Source organism: Bos mutus, chromosome 4 (genome assembly GCF_027580195.1).
Source record: "Bos mutus isolate GX-2022 chromosome 4, NWIPB_WYAK_1.1, whole genome shotgun sequence".
Classification (NCBI taxonomy): Eukaryota; Metazoa; Chordata; class Mammalia; order Artiodactyla; family Bovidae; genus Bos; species Bos mutus.
The window spans coordinates 91216309-91236481 of record NC_091620.1 but is presented as its reverse complement, the minus strand read 5'-3'; the positions used below and the strand labels follow the sequence as shown (position 1 = coordinate 91236481).

At 39.1% G+C, this 20173-nt stretch overlaps 1 protein-coding gene across 1 annotated transcript in view; it reads left to right on the top strand.

The window, feature by feature from the left end:
- Positions 1-20173, top strand: part of HDAC9 (histone deacetylase 9) — an 810729-nt gene that overhangs the window by 416491 nt on the left and 374065 nt on the right. Inside the window, exon 12 of the mRNA XM_070369757.1 lies at positions 13988-14251. Coding sequence (XP_070225858.1) covers positions 13988-14251 — 264 coding nt within the window. The remainder of the gene's footprint in view (positions 1-13987; positions 14252-20173) is intronic.

The following is a 20173-nucleotide window of genomic DNA, read 5'->3' as shown; positions in this document are numbered from 1 at the left end:
TGCTTTCATAACTTGAAGACCAAGGGAAGGACCTCGACCTTTCCTTTTCACTCTGCGCTGTTAATCTAGTCAGAGATGCTTTTATTGAAGGAGAAAAACAATAGTTGGACATGACTATGAGGTAAGAAAATAGGGGGAAGAAAACTATCTGGGGAATTGGACCATGTGAGTGCTTTGACTGATGTTGATTCCAGGAGTTCAAAAGGAGAGGGAAACTAAATAATTTGGTTGTTTCCCAACCTTGACAAATAGTTTCATTTGACAGAATGAAATAATTAAGTCTTACTAAGGAATTTTTAATATAACTAAGTGATTTGTGGACATAAAAACCACGAATGTATAGCAGTCGCTTTGTTACAGATTTTGGATGCTTGTAAGTTCTTGATTTTAGGGTTTTTTCCCCCTCTGTATCTTTCTTCTCTTTCTTTAAATATTTATGAAAACTAAGGGATTACAGTGACCCTGAAATGTCATACGGTCTGGAGTATTCCCATCCTTCAGGCAGAATTGACTCCAGGGCTATGCTCTCATATCCTAAATATACCACTACTCTCTTGCTATCAGCTTAGTTATATCAACCAGCAATAAAAACTCACTTCTAAAAAATAATTTCCTGGCGTGGAATAATTGATGTTCTAAAAAGATTTATTAGCAACCATTATGTTGCATCCTAGAAATTAAAATAAAGTTATGTTTTTCCCCTCAAATGGCTCATAGACTTGCAAGTAGATAATTCTAATCAAAGATAGGTTTACAGAATACATAGTTCCTATGAATTGCAAAATCTAGAGTGCTGAGTAGCCTTTTCAACAGAAGTTTCTGATGCCCTGCACAATTATTTGTTTGTTTTGCCATTATGGCCAAACTGTACCCTCTTTGTCCTCCAATGCTCTGATCTATACATTTTAGAGGTTTTTAGTGAGAATTACATGAGAAGATGTTCTGAAAGTGCTTTGTAAACATAGTAAGAAATCCTTATATTTAACGCAGTATCCGGTCCCATCACTTCTTGGGAAATAGATGGGGAAACAGTGGAAACAGTGTCAGACTTTATTTTTTTGGGCTCCAAAATCACTGCAGATGGTGACTGCAGCCATGAAATTAAAAGACACTTGCTCCTTGGAAGAAAAATTATGACCAACCTAGATAGCATATTGAAAAGCAGAGACGTTACTTTGCCGACAAAGGTATGTCTAGTCAAGGCTATGGTTTTTCCAGTGGTGATGTATGGATGTGAGAGTTGGACTGTGAAGAAAGCTGAGTGCCGAAGAATTGATGCCTTTGAACTGTGGTGTTGGAGAAAATTCTTGAGAGTCCCTTGGACTGCAAGGAGATCCAACCAGTCCATTCTAAAGGAGATCAGCCCTGGGTGTTCTTTGGAAGGAATGATGCTAAAGCTGAAAGTCCAGTACTTTGGCCACCTCATGCGAAGAGTTGACTCATTGGAAAAGACTCTGATGCTGAGAAGGATTGGGAGCAGGAGGAGAAGGGGATGACAGAGGATGAGATGGCTGGATGGCATCATCGACTTGATGGACGTGAGTTTGAGTGAACTTTGGGAGTTGATGATGGACAGGGAGGCCTGGTGTGCTGCGATTCATGGGGTCACAAAGAGTCGGACACGCCTGAGCGACTGAACTGAACTGAACTGATAGCACCAAGTTCTATTTTCCTCATTCTGTTAATGAAAGTAGCTCTCTGGAAGTAGTAGAATATTTCTAAGACACACATTTCTCACTTCCCTCAGTATTACATCAAGCTACTTTGTTGTAAACCAGACCACTAAATTTTGTTCCAGCTATCTCTTGTATCTTTGTATTCATCATGAAGCTGACCTTGTTTTTCTCTTTGGAACAATATTATGTTAGTTATTGAATTTTTTAAATTTATTTTAATTAGAAGCTAATTACTTTAAAATATAGTGGTGGTTTTTGCCGTACATTGACATGAATCAGCTCTGGGTGTACATGTGTTCCCCATCCTGAACCTCCCTCCCACCTCCCTCCCCATCCAATCCCTCAAGGTCATCCCAGTGCACCAGCCCTGAGCATCCTGTCTCATGCATCAAACCTGGACTGGCGATCTGTTTCACATATGATAATATACATGTTTCAATGTTATTCTCTCAAATCATCCCACCCTTGCCTTCTCCCACAGAGTCCAAAAGTCTGTTCTTTACAATGAGTTATTGAATTTTTTATTGAGGTATAATTCACACACTGTAATTTATTTTCCTTTTGCTGTGTAGTTGAATGATTTTTGACAAATGCACATCATCATATAATCACCACAATCAAGATATAGAACTATTCCCTCAACTTCCAAAATAGCCCTGTGTTCTCCTTTGTAGTCAGTCCATACTCTTACTTCCAACCCCTGGCAAAGTAAAAATTTTGACCATTTAGGGAACATAAAATAAATCAAAAGTATGAAGGATGGTATATTGTTTTTTCTTTGTTATACCTTAAAAAAATTTTTTTTAAATTGTAAGATAATTGCTTTATAATGTTTTACTGGTTTCTGCCATACCTCAACTTGAATCAGCCACAAGGATATGTATGTCCCCTCCCTCTTGAACACCCCTCGCATCTCCCTCCTCACCCCACCCCTCTCTCTGGGTTTTCACACAGCACTGGGTTGAGCTCCATATGTCACTCAGCAAATGTCCAAAGTATGCAAGCAGCTCATACAGCTCAATACCAGAAAAACAAACAACCCAATCAAAAAATGGGCCAAAGACCTAAACAGACATTTTTCCAAAGTATTTATAAAGACATACAAACGGCCAAAAAATACACCTAAAGGTGCTAAACATCACTCATTGCTGCTGCTGCTGCTGCTGCTAAGTCGCTTCAGTCGTGTCCGACTCTGTGTGACCCCATAGACAGCAGCCCACCAGGCTCCCCCGTCCCTGGGATTCTCCAGGCAAGAACACTGGAGTGGGTTGCCATTTCCTTCTCCAATGCATGAAAGGGAAAAGTCAAAGTGAAGTCCCTCAGTCGTGTCCGACTCTTAGCGACCCCATGGACTGCAGCCAACCAGGCTCCTCCATCCATGGGATTTTCCAGGCAAGAGTGCTGGAGTAGGGTGCCATTGCCTTCTCCAAAACATCACTCATTAGAGGAATGCAAATCAAAACTACAATGAGGTGTCACCTCACACAGGTTGGAATGGCCGTCATTAAAAAAATCTACAAACAATAAATGCTGGAAAGGATATGGAGAAGGGAATCCTCTTGCACTGTTGGTGGGAATGCAAGTTGATACAGCCGCTATGGAAAACAGTATGGAGATTCTTTAAAAAACTAGGAATAGAACTACCATATGACCCAACCATCCCACTACTGGGCATATACTCTGAGAAAACCATAGTTGAAAGATATGCATGTGCCTCAATATTTGCTGCAGCACTTTTTACAACAGCTAGGACATGGAAGCAACCTAGATGCCCATTGACTGATGAATGAATACAGAAATTGTGGTACATATACACAATGGAATATTGCTCAGATTAAACACACACACACATATTTGAGTAGTCCTAACCTTACGTGAAGAGTTGACTCATTGGAAAAGACTCTGATGCTGGGAGGGATTGGGGGCAGGAGGAGAAGGGGATGACAGAGGATGAGATGGCTGGATGGCATCACCGACTCGATGCACATGAGTTTGGGTGAACTCCAGAAGTTGTTGATGGACAGGGAGGCCTGGTGTGCTGCGGTTCATGGGGTCGCAAAGAGTCAGACACGACTGAGCGACTGAACTGAACTGAATGAAGTGGATAAACCTAGAGCCTAATATACGGAGTGAAATAAGTTAGAGAAAGGATGGTGTGTTTTAAGAGCATGTAGACATCAGCCCTAAATGATCTAAACCATAAAATGTTCAAGCAAGAAGAGGCATAAGGGAACCTTTGCCGAGGTCAGAAGCTGATAGTCTATGGACTGGATCCATTCCGTTGAACTGATGTCTTTGGGCTGCCTAGTGTCTTAAAAAGCACTCAATCTTTAAAGAAAGATTTCAGATACAAATCTAGATTTCTGGCATTGATGAAAAATTGAAAAGTCTGGCTACACTGAGCCCATGGCATTTTTCACATGACATTTATTGTTGGGGTTTCTTCTTGGTTGTCCTTTTTAAAGAGTACTGGTACTGTTTTCCAGTTGACCAGAGCAAGGGACTGATGAATAGGGAGAAAGCGAGCTGTTTACCAGTCAAGTGATCATAAGCTCCCTGGCTCTGAGACCTTGTCTATTCTGAGACACAGTCCAAAAACAGTAATTAAAGGGCGAGCGAAGGAACCTAGCATGCCTCTCCTCACTGTGCCACTATTCATTACCCTTAAAGAAAGGAAAAAAGAAAACTTTCAAAGTGTACTGTCAACTGAAGATCAGGAAGGACGTTATCAGGGGAAAAATCCTATTATGTAATATGAAAGGGCATAAAATTACCCAGTGATGTAACAGAAGGAAAAATAGTTCATCTGTGTTGTAGTTAAGAAATGCCCGCAATAGTCTGGCTGGGGATTTTATGTTCTCAAAAGTCAGTCTTCGTGTTTCCACTTTTGCCCACCTAAATCCAACCTTAGGTAGCTTCCAGAGCAATCCTTTACAAATGCAAATCACGCTGCATCAAGCACTTGCTTAAAAGTCCCCAGTTTTGTTCCTTATAGTTTGTAGGATAAAATCCAGATATCTTTGCAGGGGCCCACAAGGCTCTTGCCCCCTCATTGACCGTATCTCCCAACTCCCTTCCTGTACCCGCTGAGCTCCCACCACATTGGCCTCCTGTCTGGTGTGTGGGCAGTCAGTCTCCTTCCATCTCATGAAACGAACTGCTAGTCACAGTTCTGGTGGAATGTTCAACCCCCAGGTATTCTTAATACTCAGCTCAAACCTCACCTCTTCAGAGGGTCCTTCCTTGCTCATGCAGATTAGGCACACTTACTCCTTCCCCACTGTTCACTGTCACATTAAGTTCCACTCTTCAGTTGTTTATTTTTTATTTCTCCTTGAGACAGTTTAGTTCAGTTCAGTCACTCAGTCCTGTCTAACTCTTTGCGACCCCATGAATTGCAGCACACCAGGCCTCCCTGTCCCTCACCAACTCCTGGAGTCCACCCAAACCCATGTCCATCAAGTCCATGATGCCATCCAACCATCTCACCCTCTGTCGTCCCCTTCTCCTGCCTTCAATCTTTCCCAGCATCAGGGTCTTTTCCAATGAGTCAACTCTTCGCATGAGGTGGCCAAAATATTGGTGTTTCAGCCTCAACATCAGTCCTTCCAATGAACACCCAAGACTGATCTCCTTTAGGATGGACTGTTTGGATTTCCTTGCAGTCCAAGGGACTCTCAAGAGTCTTCTCCAACACCACATTTCAAAATCATCAATTCTTCCACGCTCAGCTTTCTTTATAGTCCAACTCTCACATCCATACATGACCACTGGAAAAACCATAGCCTTGACTAGACGGACCTTTGTTGGCAAAGTAATGTCTCTGCTTTTTAATATGCTGTCTAGATTGGTCATAACTTTCCTTCCATGGAGTAAGCATCTTCTAATGTCATGGCTGCAATCGCCATCTGCAGTAATTTTGGAGCCCAGAAAAATAAAGTCAGCCACTGTTTCCACTGTTTCCCCATCTATCTGCCATGAAGTGATGGGACCAGATGTCATGATCCTAGTTTTCTGTATGTTGAGCTTTAAGCCAACTTTTTCACTCTCCTCTTTCACTTTCATCAAGAGGCTCTTTAGTTCTTCTTCACTCAAACTTGTATGCAGGTCAGGGAGCAACAGTTAGAACTGGACGTGGAACAACAGACTGGTTCCAAATAGGAAAAGGAGTACGTCAAGACTGTATATTGTCACCCTGCTTATTTAACTTATATGCAGAGTACATCATGAGAATCGCTGGGCTGGAGGAAGCACAAGCTGAAATCAAGATTGCCAGGAGAAATATCAATACCCTCAGATATGCAGATGACACCACCCTTATGGCAGAAAGTGAAGAACTAAAGAGCCTCCTTGAGACAGGATCTTGCCTAACTGACCACTGTCTTCCCAGGGCCTGGCATATATAGCAAGTGCTCAATAAAGATTTGTTGAAGGAGTAAAAAAAATGGGTAACTTTAACTAGCTGGGAGGAGGAAATTTTTTAGTCTCCTTTCTGGAAGTGAACAGTTATTGGAATATTAGGATGTTTTAAAAGCCAAATAAAGGGTATTTTAATTGCAGGCATTGTTTTGGACAGTCAATTAAAGTTATAAAAATGAACACACTTTCCTTAAGAATGCACTTGGACCCTAGATTAATTTTATATCTCTTCAGTATTGGCAAGAAAGGATGTTTTTCAGTTTAGACCTTTAATTAATGTGAATAATGGACCAGTACTTAGAAAGTTTTTCTCTCTTGTTATTTAACTTGTATTCTTCTGATTTCTTCCCTAAAGTGCACAGAATGACATGGAGTATTTTGTCTTGAGTCAGAGTTCTTCTCTAAGTAGGCCTCTCGATTTGAAAGCCCTCCAAACTGCATGTTGTTTCTGAGAACAGTTGGTACATAACCTAATCTATTTGTGAGTTGAGACAGAATTTTATCATTATTTTTAAATCTAGTTTCCTTGGAGCTTAAGAGAAAGGTTTTATTTTCCGAAAGAAGTATTGTACATGTATTTAAAAGAAAAAAAAAATGCTTGTCCTTTTGCCATTCCCCAAGAAAATCTGTCTTAAAATCTGAGGCAAAATAAGAAAGTGATGAGTAGGATCAAAGGTCATTTTGCATAGTTTAATTCAAACACTTGTGCTGAATGATTTGTTGACAATTTCAGAAAATCAGATGTCTATCCAAAACAGATTTACTCCTTATATACTTCTGTGCTTAGTTTGATATTCATTTCTGAAAATATTTGTGGGGACATGAGGGATTTCTGTGGCTAAATTTAAAAATAAAAAATTTTTAAAGATATTTTATTCAAAAGCGCTATGCTTATGTTAGCTTCTAGACTTATATCAAACAATGTAACTTACACATTGAATTAAATGGGTTAAGGTGTAAAGATTAGCAGCACAGTCTTTAAATATTATTTAACGAATTTTACACCATTTGCTAATAGAATATATAGTTTTCAACATGGAATATAAAACATTGAAATTATGGACTTGCTATATTTATTACCCTGGCAGGGATTGATAAGAATTGAGGAATCAAGTTGTAATACTTGAAGGTATTAGAGATTTGGATAAATGATCATGCTGTCTGGTCTGTAAAATCTCCAGTGTGAGCCTGTATGTGTGTGCTACAAATTCAGAATGGCCATGTACCGCCTGCAGCCTTCTTAGTGTTCGGTACACTTGCTATACCGAACTGACTCATTTGAAAAAACCCTGATGCTGGGAAAGATTGAAGGCGGGAGGAGAAGGGGATGACAGAGGATGAGATGGTTGGATGGCATCAGCGACTCGATGAACATGAGTTTGAGTAAACTCCAGGAGTTGGTGATGGACAGGGAGGCCTGGCGTGCTGCAGTCCATGGGGTCGCAAAGAGTCAGACACAAGTGAGCGATTGAACTGAACTGACACTTGCTATACAGTGGCATGGAAGATGCCCTAGAGGAGGGCATGACAACCCACTCCAGTATTCTTGCCTGGAGAATTCCATGGAAAGAGGAGCCTGACAGGCTACAGTCCATAGTGTCGTAAAGAGTCGGACACGACTGAAACGACTGAGCATGCACGCACAGCATGGCGAATACAGAGCCACACTAACCGATGAGAGTGAGCAAAGATAAAAGGAGCAGAAGCAGCAGCTCAGCCTTCATCTTCTTCATCTCAGCTGGGCTCCCCACCAGAGTAACTCACCTGGTGTCAGACGAATGACACAGGGTGTGTTTTACAGATGGAGCCTCAGCCGAGATTACACAGGCATACACATTTATCTGTCACACAGATGTTTCTTCTTGTGTTTTCTACCCAGCAAGGCAATGGCTTGGCTTTGCTGGGGGATCACCTCCAGATGTTCAACCAAAAAGAGACCCTGCTACCCCACTGAGAGTCAGCAGACAGCTCCTCCCTGTAGCTGGGGCCTCTGAGCGACAGTACAAATTAGAAAAGGGTTAACCCATACCTTCTTGGTAATGGTCATAGTTGTAGTTCAAAAACACATAGAGCACAGCATAGTCCAAATGCTGGATTTCCTTGTAAATAGTCAGAAACTTGCAAATCACATCAAGTAACTCTATTTTTAAAATCCAAAATAAGTCAAACCTGGCAGGTGGATCTTCTGAGTCTTTTGTTTGCATATTTTCTTGATGTTAATTGCTAATTTTTCCACTCAGCAAATTTGACTGTTTAAGCAAAATCAGCTTGAGTCAGATACCTCAAATAAAATAAGAAGTTTAGATTAACTCCCTCTATGCATTTGTAGTTTGCAAAATTGTCTCCAATAGATCCCATTTATTTCTTTTGTATTTTTAGAAACTTCACAAAGAGCACATTTTATTCCAGAAATGGTGATAAAGACGTAGTTATTATTCATGTGGATGTTGGCATTCACTTTATAACCTAGGCGGGGGCGAAACGTGTCAAAGTTTTATTGCTAAGTACAAATTAAGTTTTCAGATATTTATGAAGACAAGTGATAGAGAAACAAGGATAAATTCTAGATTTTTGATTTGTGCAACTGGGTTATGGTGTTTACTCAAAGAAGGAAAATTAGGTGATCAATACATTTGGGTACAAATGGAATAAAGGTTATCTTTGAGCTACTTAAAGTTTTTGATACCTATTGGAGATTTTAGATCTAAGGGATAACATTAGGCAAGCAGCTGAATTATGTAAGTTTGGAGTTGAGAGGAGACATTGGAATTGTTTATATGAATTCAGTTGTCGTTGGAATATAGCTGTTTCAGAATGGAAGGTATAAAATGTTCTAGGTGTCTTTTCTGGAGATGATTTGGCTTTTGGGGGGGCATGAAATCCGTTCTGTATAAAATAAGAATTTGAAGAATGTTGTTAGAAAATTTTCAACTCCAACGTTTTATATCTATATGATCTCCACTCATAAGTCACTGTTTTGTATCAAGAAATGTTTCTTTTACAAACCATTAAGGAATTCTGCCCTTAGAAGAAAATTGTTTTGCCATCTGGCCTTCTCATCCAGTTATCACAGCATTATCCATGCTGGCGCTTCCTTCTCTCATATTTCAAGTCCAGCAGAAGTGTAGATGAAGCCAGAGGCACTGGGACAAACAGCACTGTTTCTGCGTTGCACACTGGAAATCGTTATACACACTTTTGTGTGTGTCGCTGTGTCAACGAGGTGGTAAATACTGATCAAATTTGATTCATGGACTAAATGATGTGATTTCTGGGTACTCCAGTGACTTCAGGAGTACATTAACAGATCAGATTTTCTGTTAAAGGTTTTCAGTTTAAATGAACATATGAAATATTCTGTGAACACTCAGCCTTTTGTCAGTATTAAAGATTTTCTTGACATATTTTCTATCTATGGGAAATTATATTTCAGTAAATTCACGTACATTTTGTCTATTCTTTGGCTGCACCACCATTAGTAATACAAATCTTACTTTCAAAGATGCTTTGACATGTTTTCTTTTCAAAAATGCTTCATCCTGACTACTCCTGTTAATATCTGATTTCAAGTGCCACTGGATTTGGTATTTATGCAGTCATTACTGACTTTAACAAGAGAGATTTCAGTCAATTAGAGTTTCCCCAGTGGCTCAGCAGTAAAGAATCTGCCTGCAATGCAGGAATCACAGGCGATACAGATTCGATCCCTGGGTCGGGAAGATCCCCTGGAGGAGGGCATGACAACCCACTCCAGTACTCTTGCCTGGAGAATTCCATGGACAGAGGAGCCTGGCAGGCCACAGTCCATAGGATCGCAAAGAGTCAGACATGACTGAAACAGCTAAGCACACACGCAGTGTGGATGAAAGCCTGCTGCTGCTGCTAAGTCGCTTCAGTCGTGTCGGACTCTGTGCGACCCCACAGACGGCAGCCCACCAGGCTCCGCCGTTCCTGGGATTCTCCAGGCAAGAACACTGGAGTGGGTTGCCATTTCCTTCTCCAATGCATGAAAGTGAAAAGTGGAAGTGAAGTCGCTCAGCCGTGTCTGAGTCTTAGCGACCTCATGGACTGCAGCCCACCAGGCTCCCACTCCAGTAGTGGGGTGCCATTGCCTTCTCCAGGATGAAAGCCTAGTTTGAGTGAATGCTAAAGAGACTGTGAGAAGAAAAATGAAGACAATGCGAAATGAGAAATAACTCAAGGAGATTTACTGTGAAGGAAGGTACATAATGTGTTTTTTGTTTTGTTTTGTTTTTGTGAGAGGGTGAGGGTGGGACCAAGGGAGGTTACATTTAAGACGGATAGTAAGACTGAAGGTGTCCAAGTGGAAGTACTCCAGCAGAGATGGGAAATGAGTGATGGAGAGCAGGGTGGAAAATTGCAGGGATGGACGGGACCCAGAGCATTAAGCTGAGGGCTGGACTAAGATAGGGATGCAGACCTTTCTTTCACTGTCATGTGAGTGGGGCATGTGAGGGTGAGTGGGGCAGCTTGGTAGCAGAATGTTGAATTTCTCTATTTTTAAATGTCTGTTTTCTCACTGAAATAAGCAAAAATAGCAGGAGTGAGTAAAAGGTCTAGATAGTAGGAGTTTGAGGAGAAAGGAGGAACTTTGAAGTAGTCATTGAGAGAGTGAGAGAAAATTAGCTAGAGAAATGTAGTTATTTCCAGTCAGCACTGAGGGTCCATTTGAGGGTTATGATCACGGATATGAAGCAAAACACTCAGCGTGATTGTAATTTGTTTATTTGTTTCCTAGCTTACTCAGCTGCTTGGGTTTGGCAGAGACTTAATATTAACCAAGGTTGGAAGTCTTACTCATACAGGAAAATCCATATTGAAAAGAGCAAGGGAGTTGAAGATAGTAATAAGGGAGTGATTTTTAATGGTGAAGAATGGAACCCAGTCTAGCAAGGAGGGAAGTTGAGGAACAAGGGTGGTGGGGGGGACAGGCAGGGAAAATGTGGTAGGTTCAATAGCTTGGAGAACCCTGCAGAGGTGAGGAGTGGTCAGGGTCAAAATATTCTGAGGATGAGCCCGAGGAAACAAATGATGTCCGAAACTGAGGTTTTAAGAGCATGTACAGCCACCAACAAAGGCCAGGCCACTGGGAGCGGAAGTAGAGTGGAGGATAAGACCTTTGGCAGTTACGAGGTCAGGACACTGAGAGGCCATGCTGGAACTGAAGCTGAGGAGAGAAATAGCAACAGAAAAGTCTTTCTACTTAGCAGGTGGTATCTGTGACTTCCTCTTGGTTATTAAATACTCCCTGTGGTCAGACATCCAGAAGCTAGACAAGATGCAGAGTCACCCCTAGGAAGCAGGAACTTTTGACGTGGCATTTCCTGGACACTGGTCACACGTGCTCCCTGGCTGACCTTCATGAATGGCCCTTAGTTCCTGTCCTATAGCCACACATCCATAGAGTTTTGCTTTTTTATCCTCTCGCCCTCACAGAGGCTCTTACGGGGAGGATCTTTTGACCACCTTGTAAAGGCATCTGTTTGACCCACCAGTATCGTTGGCTCGTCAGCCCTGATGAACTAGTTCCCATGAACTTTTCCAGCTAAACTGGGTATCAAGAGGGGGAATTTCCACAGTTTAGCAAGCATACATCCAGAAGACAAATTGCAACAATCTTCTGGAAGATAGTGTCTCGAAGGGACTCTTGCAGTCTCCTTCACCTGACTGATATGTTTTATAATTTAATGTCTTCTCCCTACAAAATCCTCTAACCTGCTCTTATATGTTGTCTTACGTGAGTGATGAGGTCAAGCTAGCAAGCCTGGCTGGTGATCTCTTTCTTTGTGTCTGTCCACCTCTCTTGAAGAATGAGTGGATGTTTGTCACTGAATGTTCTTATCCCTGATGTCCCAGATAAACCTGGAGCTTTTCAGTTAAAACCTTGCTTCTTTTCTATGGTGTTACATGTTCTTTTTCTAGCCAATTAAGTGAATTGTATAGTCAAAATTCAGGAATAATACATTGTCTCTTTTCTCCAAAATCTCAGTCTTATGTATGTTTTATCCTACGTTATATTTTCTTTTTCTAGAATCTTATTCACAACTCAAATATATTATAAACTGGGTCACTCTTTCCAGAATCATCTTCCAGCATTCTCTCCCTGTCTTCCTGTGCTCAAACCGCATCGACCTTTCAGTTGCTCAGACACACTGGGCTCTCCTCCAGTCCACACACTGTGCCTTCTGCCAGAAGTGCTCCCTCCCCTGATTTCCACTCCTCACACACATCCAACTCCTCCTGTCCATCCTTCATCTCTGATGTCTCAGCCTCCTCTGTGAAACTTTCCTAATCGTCTCCCTCCTGTTTCAGCTAGTGTGTATTCTTATAACACTCTGTATTGCTCCCTTTTTCATTTACCATACTTGAAAATAAGAATAAATTTGTGCATGTGTTTGGTGCCTATCTAACACTCGAAACTGAAAGCTCCCTGAGGGCAGGGCAATGGCTGTTTCCCCAGTGCCTAGCAGAGTGTCTGAAACATAGTGGGCACTCAATAAATACTTGCTGAACAAATGAATGAAAATTCCCAGTGTAATTCTTACTACAGTGAAATTGAAGGGCTTTGTCAGCACATGCAAGGCCATTTGAGGTTGTGAGCAGTGGAGGAAAGTCTGAGGTTAAGACACCCTTCAAAATTTGAGTCCTTATATATTCTAAACCTACAGGATGTGTCTAGTTTTGAAAAACATAGGTGTGAGTGGGAGATAAATTTGAATTTTTCATAGAAAAGTCTGTATTCATGATTTTTGTGTTGGTATTCTAACCGTGCTGCTCATCATAATAGTTGGTATGTTGCTTAAATGGGCACCAACTCAGGAGGAAATTCTAACCACTCTTTGAAACACAGTTCAGGATCTGGAGATAACCAGTCAGTAGGCTCCTTGTTAAATGAAACAAAAGGCCTATGTGAGATGAAATCATCTTGAGAATTTTTCCCCATGTAACAAGTTTTTATGCCATGGCATTTTGCTATTGTTCAGTTTAGGTGATTGCCAATTATCTTTTTAAATTATAATTCATACACTTCTAGATATTAAATATAAATCATGGTTATTAAATACTCCCTGTGGTCAGACATCCAGAGGCTAGACAAGATGCAGAGTCACCCCTAGGAAGCAGGAACTTTTGACGTGGCATTTACAAAATAAAAGATCTAAATAATAAGTTTCAAATTCAAAAATGATTCCTTGTTATGTTCGTATTCTTTAATTTATATTTGGATATTAATAAAAAATTTTTTGCTATCACTAAATTCTGCATCTTTTTGAAGTTCAAGATATCAAAGTCAATATTTCCATTTTTCAGAAGTATACATAGGTCCTTTATCATTTGACCATTTAGGTATAGGAAAATTAACAGACAAGAAACACTCTTAGAATTTGTGCTTCTGTCTTATACCTGGTTGCCATTTATTGGAAAATGAGATTGGGGAAGTTTTTCATTACCTTTCTATTATTTCTGTTATACTTCTTTTAGGGAAAAAAAAATTCTCAGGTTTGCCTGGATTAAATTGATTCATTACAACCTGTCCTTTGTGACAGTTTCATGGTTTCCAAAGGAAAAGTTCATTATTTGCCCTTTTCCCACCATTTTTTAAGTCAGTTAAACAGTGAACTATTTTTTTAAAAAAGACATTGAAAGACCTCATTCCCTGCCTAGGACACCAATACAGTATGGAATTGGTGGGACTGCTTCAGATTTAGTATTACTGAAGAATTTCATTGCATACAAATTCATTCAGAAAATGATCCTCAGAAATTAGAAATCAAGGTGTACTGAAGTAGAATTATAGGAAATCAAAGTGTATATTACTGCTGTGTTACCGCCAAGAACCCCTGAATATTGAACCCCTGAACACTCTCTTCTAGCTGCTTTCGAAGTCTATTGAACAACTGAAGCAACCAGGCAGTCACCTCGAGGAAGCGGAGGAAGAGCTTCAGGGGGACCAAGCGATGCAGGAAGACAGAGCGCCCTCTAGTGGCCACAGCACTAGGCGTGACAGCGGTGCTTGTGCGGATGACACATTGGGACAAGCTGGTGCTGTGAAGGTCAAGGAGGAACCCGTGGACAGTGATGAAGATGCTCAGATCCAGGAAATGGAATCTGGGGAGCAGGCTGCTTTTATGCAACAGGTAATAGGCAAAGATTTAGCTCCAGGATTTGTAATTAAAGTCATTATCTGAATATGAAATGCATTGCTGGTTTTGGTAAATGGATATTATTTCCTATCCATTTATATCTCTGAATGATTTGACTTTAGTGTTTAAGGATTCTGATTAATGCAGATATATCTATATATAGATCTTTCTATATACTGATCTCTATATAGATAGCAAGGTTTCTTGAAACTCTACTGTTAAGGAAATACCTGTTACACTAAAATTATACTACATCAGTATCCAAGTGATTAATAGGCTTTTAATTCATCCCAAAGCCTGACCCACCAATTACTTCTAAGGAAAACGAACTCACTGTTGGTTTTAGTTTATCTGTTGAGGTCAGTGACTGCTGGATAGTTTTCCAGTCTGATCAATGAAACATTTTATTAGTTACTGATTTTTTTTTGATATGTAGAATTCAATTTTCACATTGTTGTACATACTGTATCATACTACAGTCTTGAACCCTATTACAGTTAGTCAGCCCCTTCCTTCCTCTATCTTTTTTTGTTAAGTGAAATGTTCTGGTTACTATGCCAGTAGTCCTAGGTTATTGTATAGATTGCAGTTGAAAATATTAGGAATAGAGGTGGTTCTAAATATATAGATGCAAAGTACAGCACTATTTTAAATATCACATATGTCTCACCTAGTACTGCTCATTTCATTTTTATCCTGTGTTATTTGATGACATTGTTTATTGAAAAAGATCAAATGAAGCAGATGCAAATGTTGGCAAGAACTAACGTGCTGCTTTATGGTCCAATCAGATACAACATTGTATCTCCAGCTGTGGAAAAAATAGTAACAGTATGATTATTATCTGATCTGAAGTCAAAAATCATGTTTAAAAGAAGAAGATGTGTCATGTTTGATCATCATTATCACTAGGATCTCTTCAGTATAATTCCATAATGACACAATGTATACCATACTATTTTGGCAAATAAAAAATTAGGAAAGTTAGGTTTAACAAAAGAATCTACTTGTACATAATGCACCTTCAGAAGGACTATGTCCTTTGATGCTATGAAATGCAAACAACTTTGAAGGCAACAGAAGACTGTTTATTTAAGTCAGTTCTTTGTCAGGTTCCTGCTGTTCTACAGAAAACTGTTTCTATGAGGCTGAACAGGAAATGCCTTGTGGAAACAGGAAGTCCAAGTGATTCATGTACTGAGGAATGTAGGGAAAAAAACCGGAGGATAGTGTTTTACTCTGTCGGTTTTTAAAGGGCACTCTATGAATTGATTTATTGTCTAAGAAAATAACACCGCAAGTAGGGAAATTGTTAAGGAAGCTTTTCACTGGAACATTTCCTTCATACTCTCTTTTGATATGTTTACCTTGTTTTATAGGTTTACTTTTGTTAAGCTAGTTAAAGATTCGTTGTATTAAGACCCCTTTAATATGGATAATCCAAATGACCTAGAATCTTTGTGAGGTTTTTTTCTATTAAAATATTTATATTTCTAAATCCGAGGTATTTTAAGGTGTAGTATCCTGTTTCAAAGGAGATATAGCAGTTTTGCCAAATGTAGACCTTGTATAACTGTATGTTACTGGCACGTGTTGTTTACATTTTGCTGTGACATTTAAAAATATTTCTTAAAAAAGGTTACTGCTAAAGATACATTATCCTTTTTTAAAAAGTCTCCATTCAAAGTAAAGTAACATAACTAGAAGTTAGAAAGTTTAAAACTTTTCCATATAATGAAAGTCCTTCGATAATTTGACAAATAGCTATAATAGGCAACACTTCCTACTACCAACATATTTTGGTTAGTATATTCCTTCAGATTAAAATGACTTTTTGTCAGTTGTTTTGCATTAAAAATATGGCATTCCTAAGATAAAATTTTATATTTTTTCCATCTCATAAATATACATTTTATTTAAAATCTTTTTGCAATCTCATAAAAAAGGGATAGTGCATCTTTTAAAATACATTTTATTTGGGGAGGAACATGTGGCTGAGCAGGCTTTTGTATAATATTACTGCAAAGATATGTAATCACAAACAAAAAAAACCTATTTTTTATAGTGTCATTTGAGAGAGCTTCATCAGTACAGTTGGTGGACATTAATTGTTTGAATTTGATAGTCTTTGAATTTAATCAAGAAACTACCTGGAACCAGTGAAAAGGAAAGCTGGACTTAAATAATCTTAGAACTAATTGATAATTGTCTCTTTTAAAATCTACTGTATTTATTATAATTTACACCCTTGAAGGTGATCTCTTGTTTTGTGTTGTAAATATATTGTTTGTATGTTTCTCTTCTTGCCTTCTGTTATAAGTCTCTTCCTTTCTCAAATAAAGTTTTTTTTAAAAGATCCCCTTTATACATATGGCTTTGTGTAAACTTGATATATTTAATTGAATTTGAAACTCATGCAGTAGGTCTCGTATACCAAAATATATTGCCATTCTTTGTTGAAACAAGAAAATAAAGATATTTTGAGCAGTTACTTCTAATGCCATTAAAAATAATAAATCCAACAATAGTCACTTTAACCAATTTACAGCAGCCATTATCAGATAACAGATACACGTAAAATTTGTTGCAGTTTTATTTTTCCTGCGTGGCCTATTTCATATGTTATCATCTTTGATGTCAACTTCTAAATATAAAATTTTATATAAATAGGTATCAGTCACTTTAAAAATTCTTTTTAAAAAGGTTAATATAATCCCTTGAATATAACAAACACTCCATAAATATTAAAATGAATAATTTTCTGTATCATAATAGTTATATCTATTACAGTAAGAACCTGACCTACAAGTACAAAGTGACAGTATATAAAGAAAAGAGTAATTAAATGACCTCCCTTTATATGGAAACAATTGTTATAATAGTAGGGTGAAGAACAAGGAGCCTGAGTCAGGTGAAGGGGCCTGGACCATACACATCCAGGAGCTACGCTCATTGCTCCTCTTCTGCTCAGTTGCAAGCAAAACATTACTTCATAATCTGTTATAATGTGTATTTGGTTCAATAAGTTAAAAATATTTGTCTTATATTCTCTGATTCCCGTAATCTAAACTTCAGTAGTGTCACATGAGTTAAACTACTCTAATTCTGTAGCTAATATCATTTACTATTACAAAATAGATTATCATTCTGTAAGCCTGTAAATTTGATAATTTGGTCAGACTTGTGGGAAATATCACTGATGCTAGTCATAATTTTCTGAAAACTGCCTTTGGACTATAAAATTATAAGATTACTTGCTACTGCTGCTGCTAAGTCGCTTCGGTCGTGTCCGACTCTGTGCGACCCCATAGACGGCAGCCCACCAAGCTCCCCCGTCCCTGGGATTCTCCAGGCAAGAACACTGGAGTGGGTTGCCATTTCCTTCTCCAATGTGTGAAAGTGAAAAGTGAAAGTGAAGTCGCTTAGTCGTGTCCGCCGATTCTTCGTGACCCCATGGACTGCAGCCTGCCAGGCTACCGCGTCCATGGGATTTTCCAGGCAAGAGTACTGGAGTGGGGTGCTATCGCCTTCTCTAGAGATCCTTAAAAAGCTGGAGAAATCAATTAGATAATGATTTTATACTATACATCTGATTTCACAAGTGTAAAGGGACTGTTTCAGTATGTATCAATGTTAGAAGCTCTTCTATTTTCTTCAGAAAATAGTTTTTGCCAGCAATGAATAACCATTTACATTTCTTCCTCTCGTCGTCAAGGCCTGCCTTCTTGGTGAAGTGGGCTGCTGAAATGGAGACTGCTACTTTATATAGTTTTGAGAAAGACAGCTTTTTAAAAAAAATTATGTTTCTTCATACTTATTTTTTTCTAAAGTATGTTAAAAAGGAATTAAGATACTAAAATTTTTTTGAAACGTACTACTCAACAGATATATAGGTGGACAACAGTATTTTTTTTTAATTTGGCATTCCTTTTTGACTTTTTCCACTAACAGAAATATACAACTGTGGATATATAATGATGGGTTAACAATGATAAATAATCCAGGTTTACAAATTATAACTGATTATATTATAACCAATTAGAATCTCATATATATATATATATATATATATACACACACAAGAGAAAAAGTTTGAGGGGTAGATTACCATTCCCTTTATTATTTATCATTCCTCCAACTGGGTTTTAAAGGGAAAGTATGGGTGGGGGGCAATCAAAGAACTCAGACAAATGAAACAGGATATGAGAAATGTTACTCCTCAGACTTTATTTATGTTTTAAAAGTTGTCTGTTCTCACTTTATAATAATTTCTTTAAGGCTTGTAGATGGTAGAGTTTAGACAATGCAACTTTGGGAGACAATTTGATTTACAAGAAGACTTTTATTTTTTACTGTTGCAAGTATATTATGTACTCGGTATTGTTATAAACACTTTACACCTGTTAACACATTAGTCCTCACAACAGCCTTACAGGGTCGGTATTATTGTCCCATTGTAGAGATGACGGCCCTGGGACACAGAATAAGTCAAATCAGGTCAAGGTCACCCAGTCAGTGGCAGTCTGGCTCCAGTTTGAACCTCGGCAATCCCACACCAGCCCTTGTTCTCAGCCTGTAGCACTGAGCTGTATTTGTGCAACAACTCTCCTTTCATGTCCTTCAAAGCTCTATGAAATCATTAGCGCTTTCTTCTCTCTCTCTTTGCCCATCAGCATTTCCAAACTGTTTTGAAGCAGTTTCCTCTTTCGGTCACTGCTGTTAGTAAAGAGATTGTTGTTTTTTAGTTGCTAAGTCATGGCTGACTCTTTTTGCGACCCCATGGACTGTAGACCATCAGGCTTTTCTGTCTTTGGGATTTTCCAGGCAAGAATACTGGAGTGGGTTACCATTTACTTCACCAGGAGATTTTTCCAACCCAGGGATCAAACACGCATCTCCTGCATTGGCAGGTGGATTCTTTATTGCTGAGCCACCAGGGAAGCCCACAAAAGTCAATATAGATACTGTAAAAAGGAAAAACAAGAATGTTTGTCTTGAGTTCTAGACCTCCTAAGTGGTTTTCCTATTGAAAGGTGCATAGAGATTGTCTTGAGGGAATCTGTTGACAGTTGGTATTCTGACCACACCCCACAGAGGTTTTGAATCTGTCTTAAGAGTGCAGCAATCTATGTTTTTCAAGCCCTTTGTGAGAGTCTGACTCAGAAACAGTGCTCTGGAGGCTGCCAGGGGCCCTAATGCTATGCTATGCTATGCTAAGCTAAGTCGCTTCAGTCGTGTCCGACTCTGTGTGACCCCACAGACGGCAGCCCACCAGGCTACCCCGTCCCTGGGATTCTCCAGGCAAGAACACTGAAGTGGGTTGCCATTTCCTTTTCCAATGCATGAAAGTGAAAAGTGAAAGTGAAGTCGCTGAGTCTTGTCCGACTCTTAGCGACCCCATAGACTGCGGTCCACCAGGCTCCTGCATCCATGGGATTTTCCAGGCAAGAGTACTGGAGTGGGGTACCATTGTTTTGTTTATTTCTTAATCAATTGATAGATATTTGGATTGCTTTCACTTTTGGCTTTTATAAGTAATGCTGCTGTGAACATTTGTGTACAAATTTTTGTTCTAACATGTTTTCAGTGTTTGATGGTATATAGATCTAGGAGTGAAATTACTGGGTCATCTGGTAACTCTGTTTAAGTTTTAAGGAACTGCTGAATTGTTTTCCACAGTGGCTAAACTATTTTATATTCCCACTAGCAATGCATGGGGAGTTCCAATTTCTCCACATCTTCTCTAACGTTTGTTATTTTCTTTCTTCCTTTTTTTTTTTTTATTGTTGTCACCCTAGTGGATGTGAAATGTTTGTTCATTGTTGTTTTGATTTCTATTTCACTAATGACTAATGAAGTTGAACATTTTTTTCATTTAGTTATTATTTGCTTATCTTCTTTGGAGAAATGCCTAGT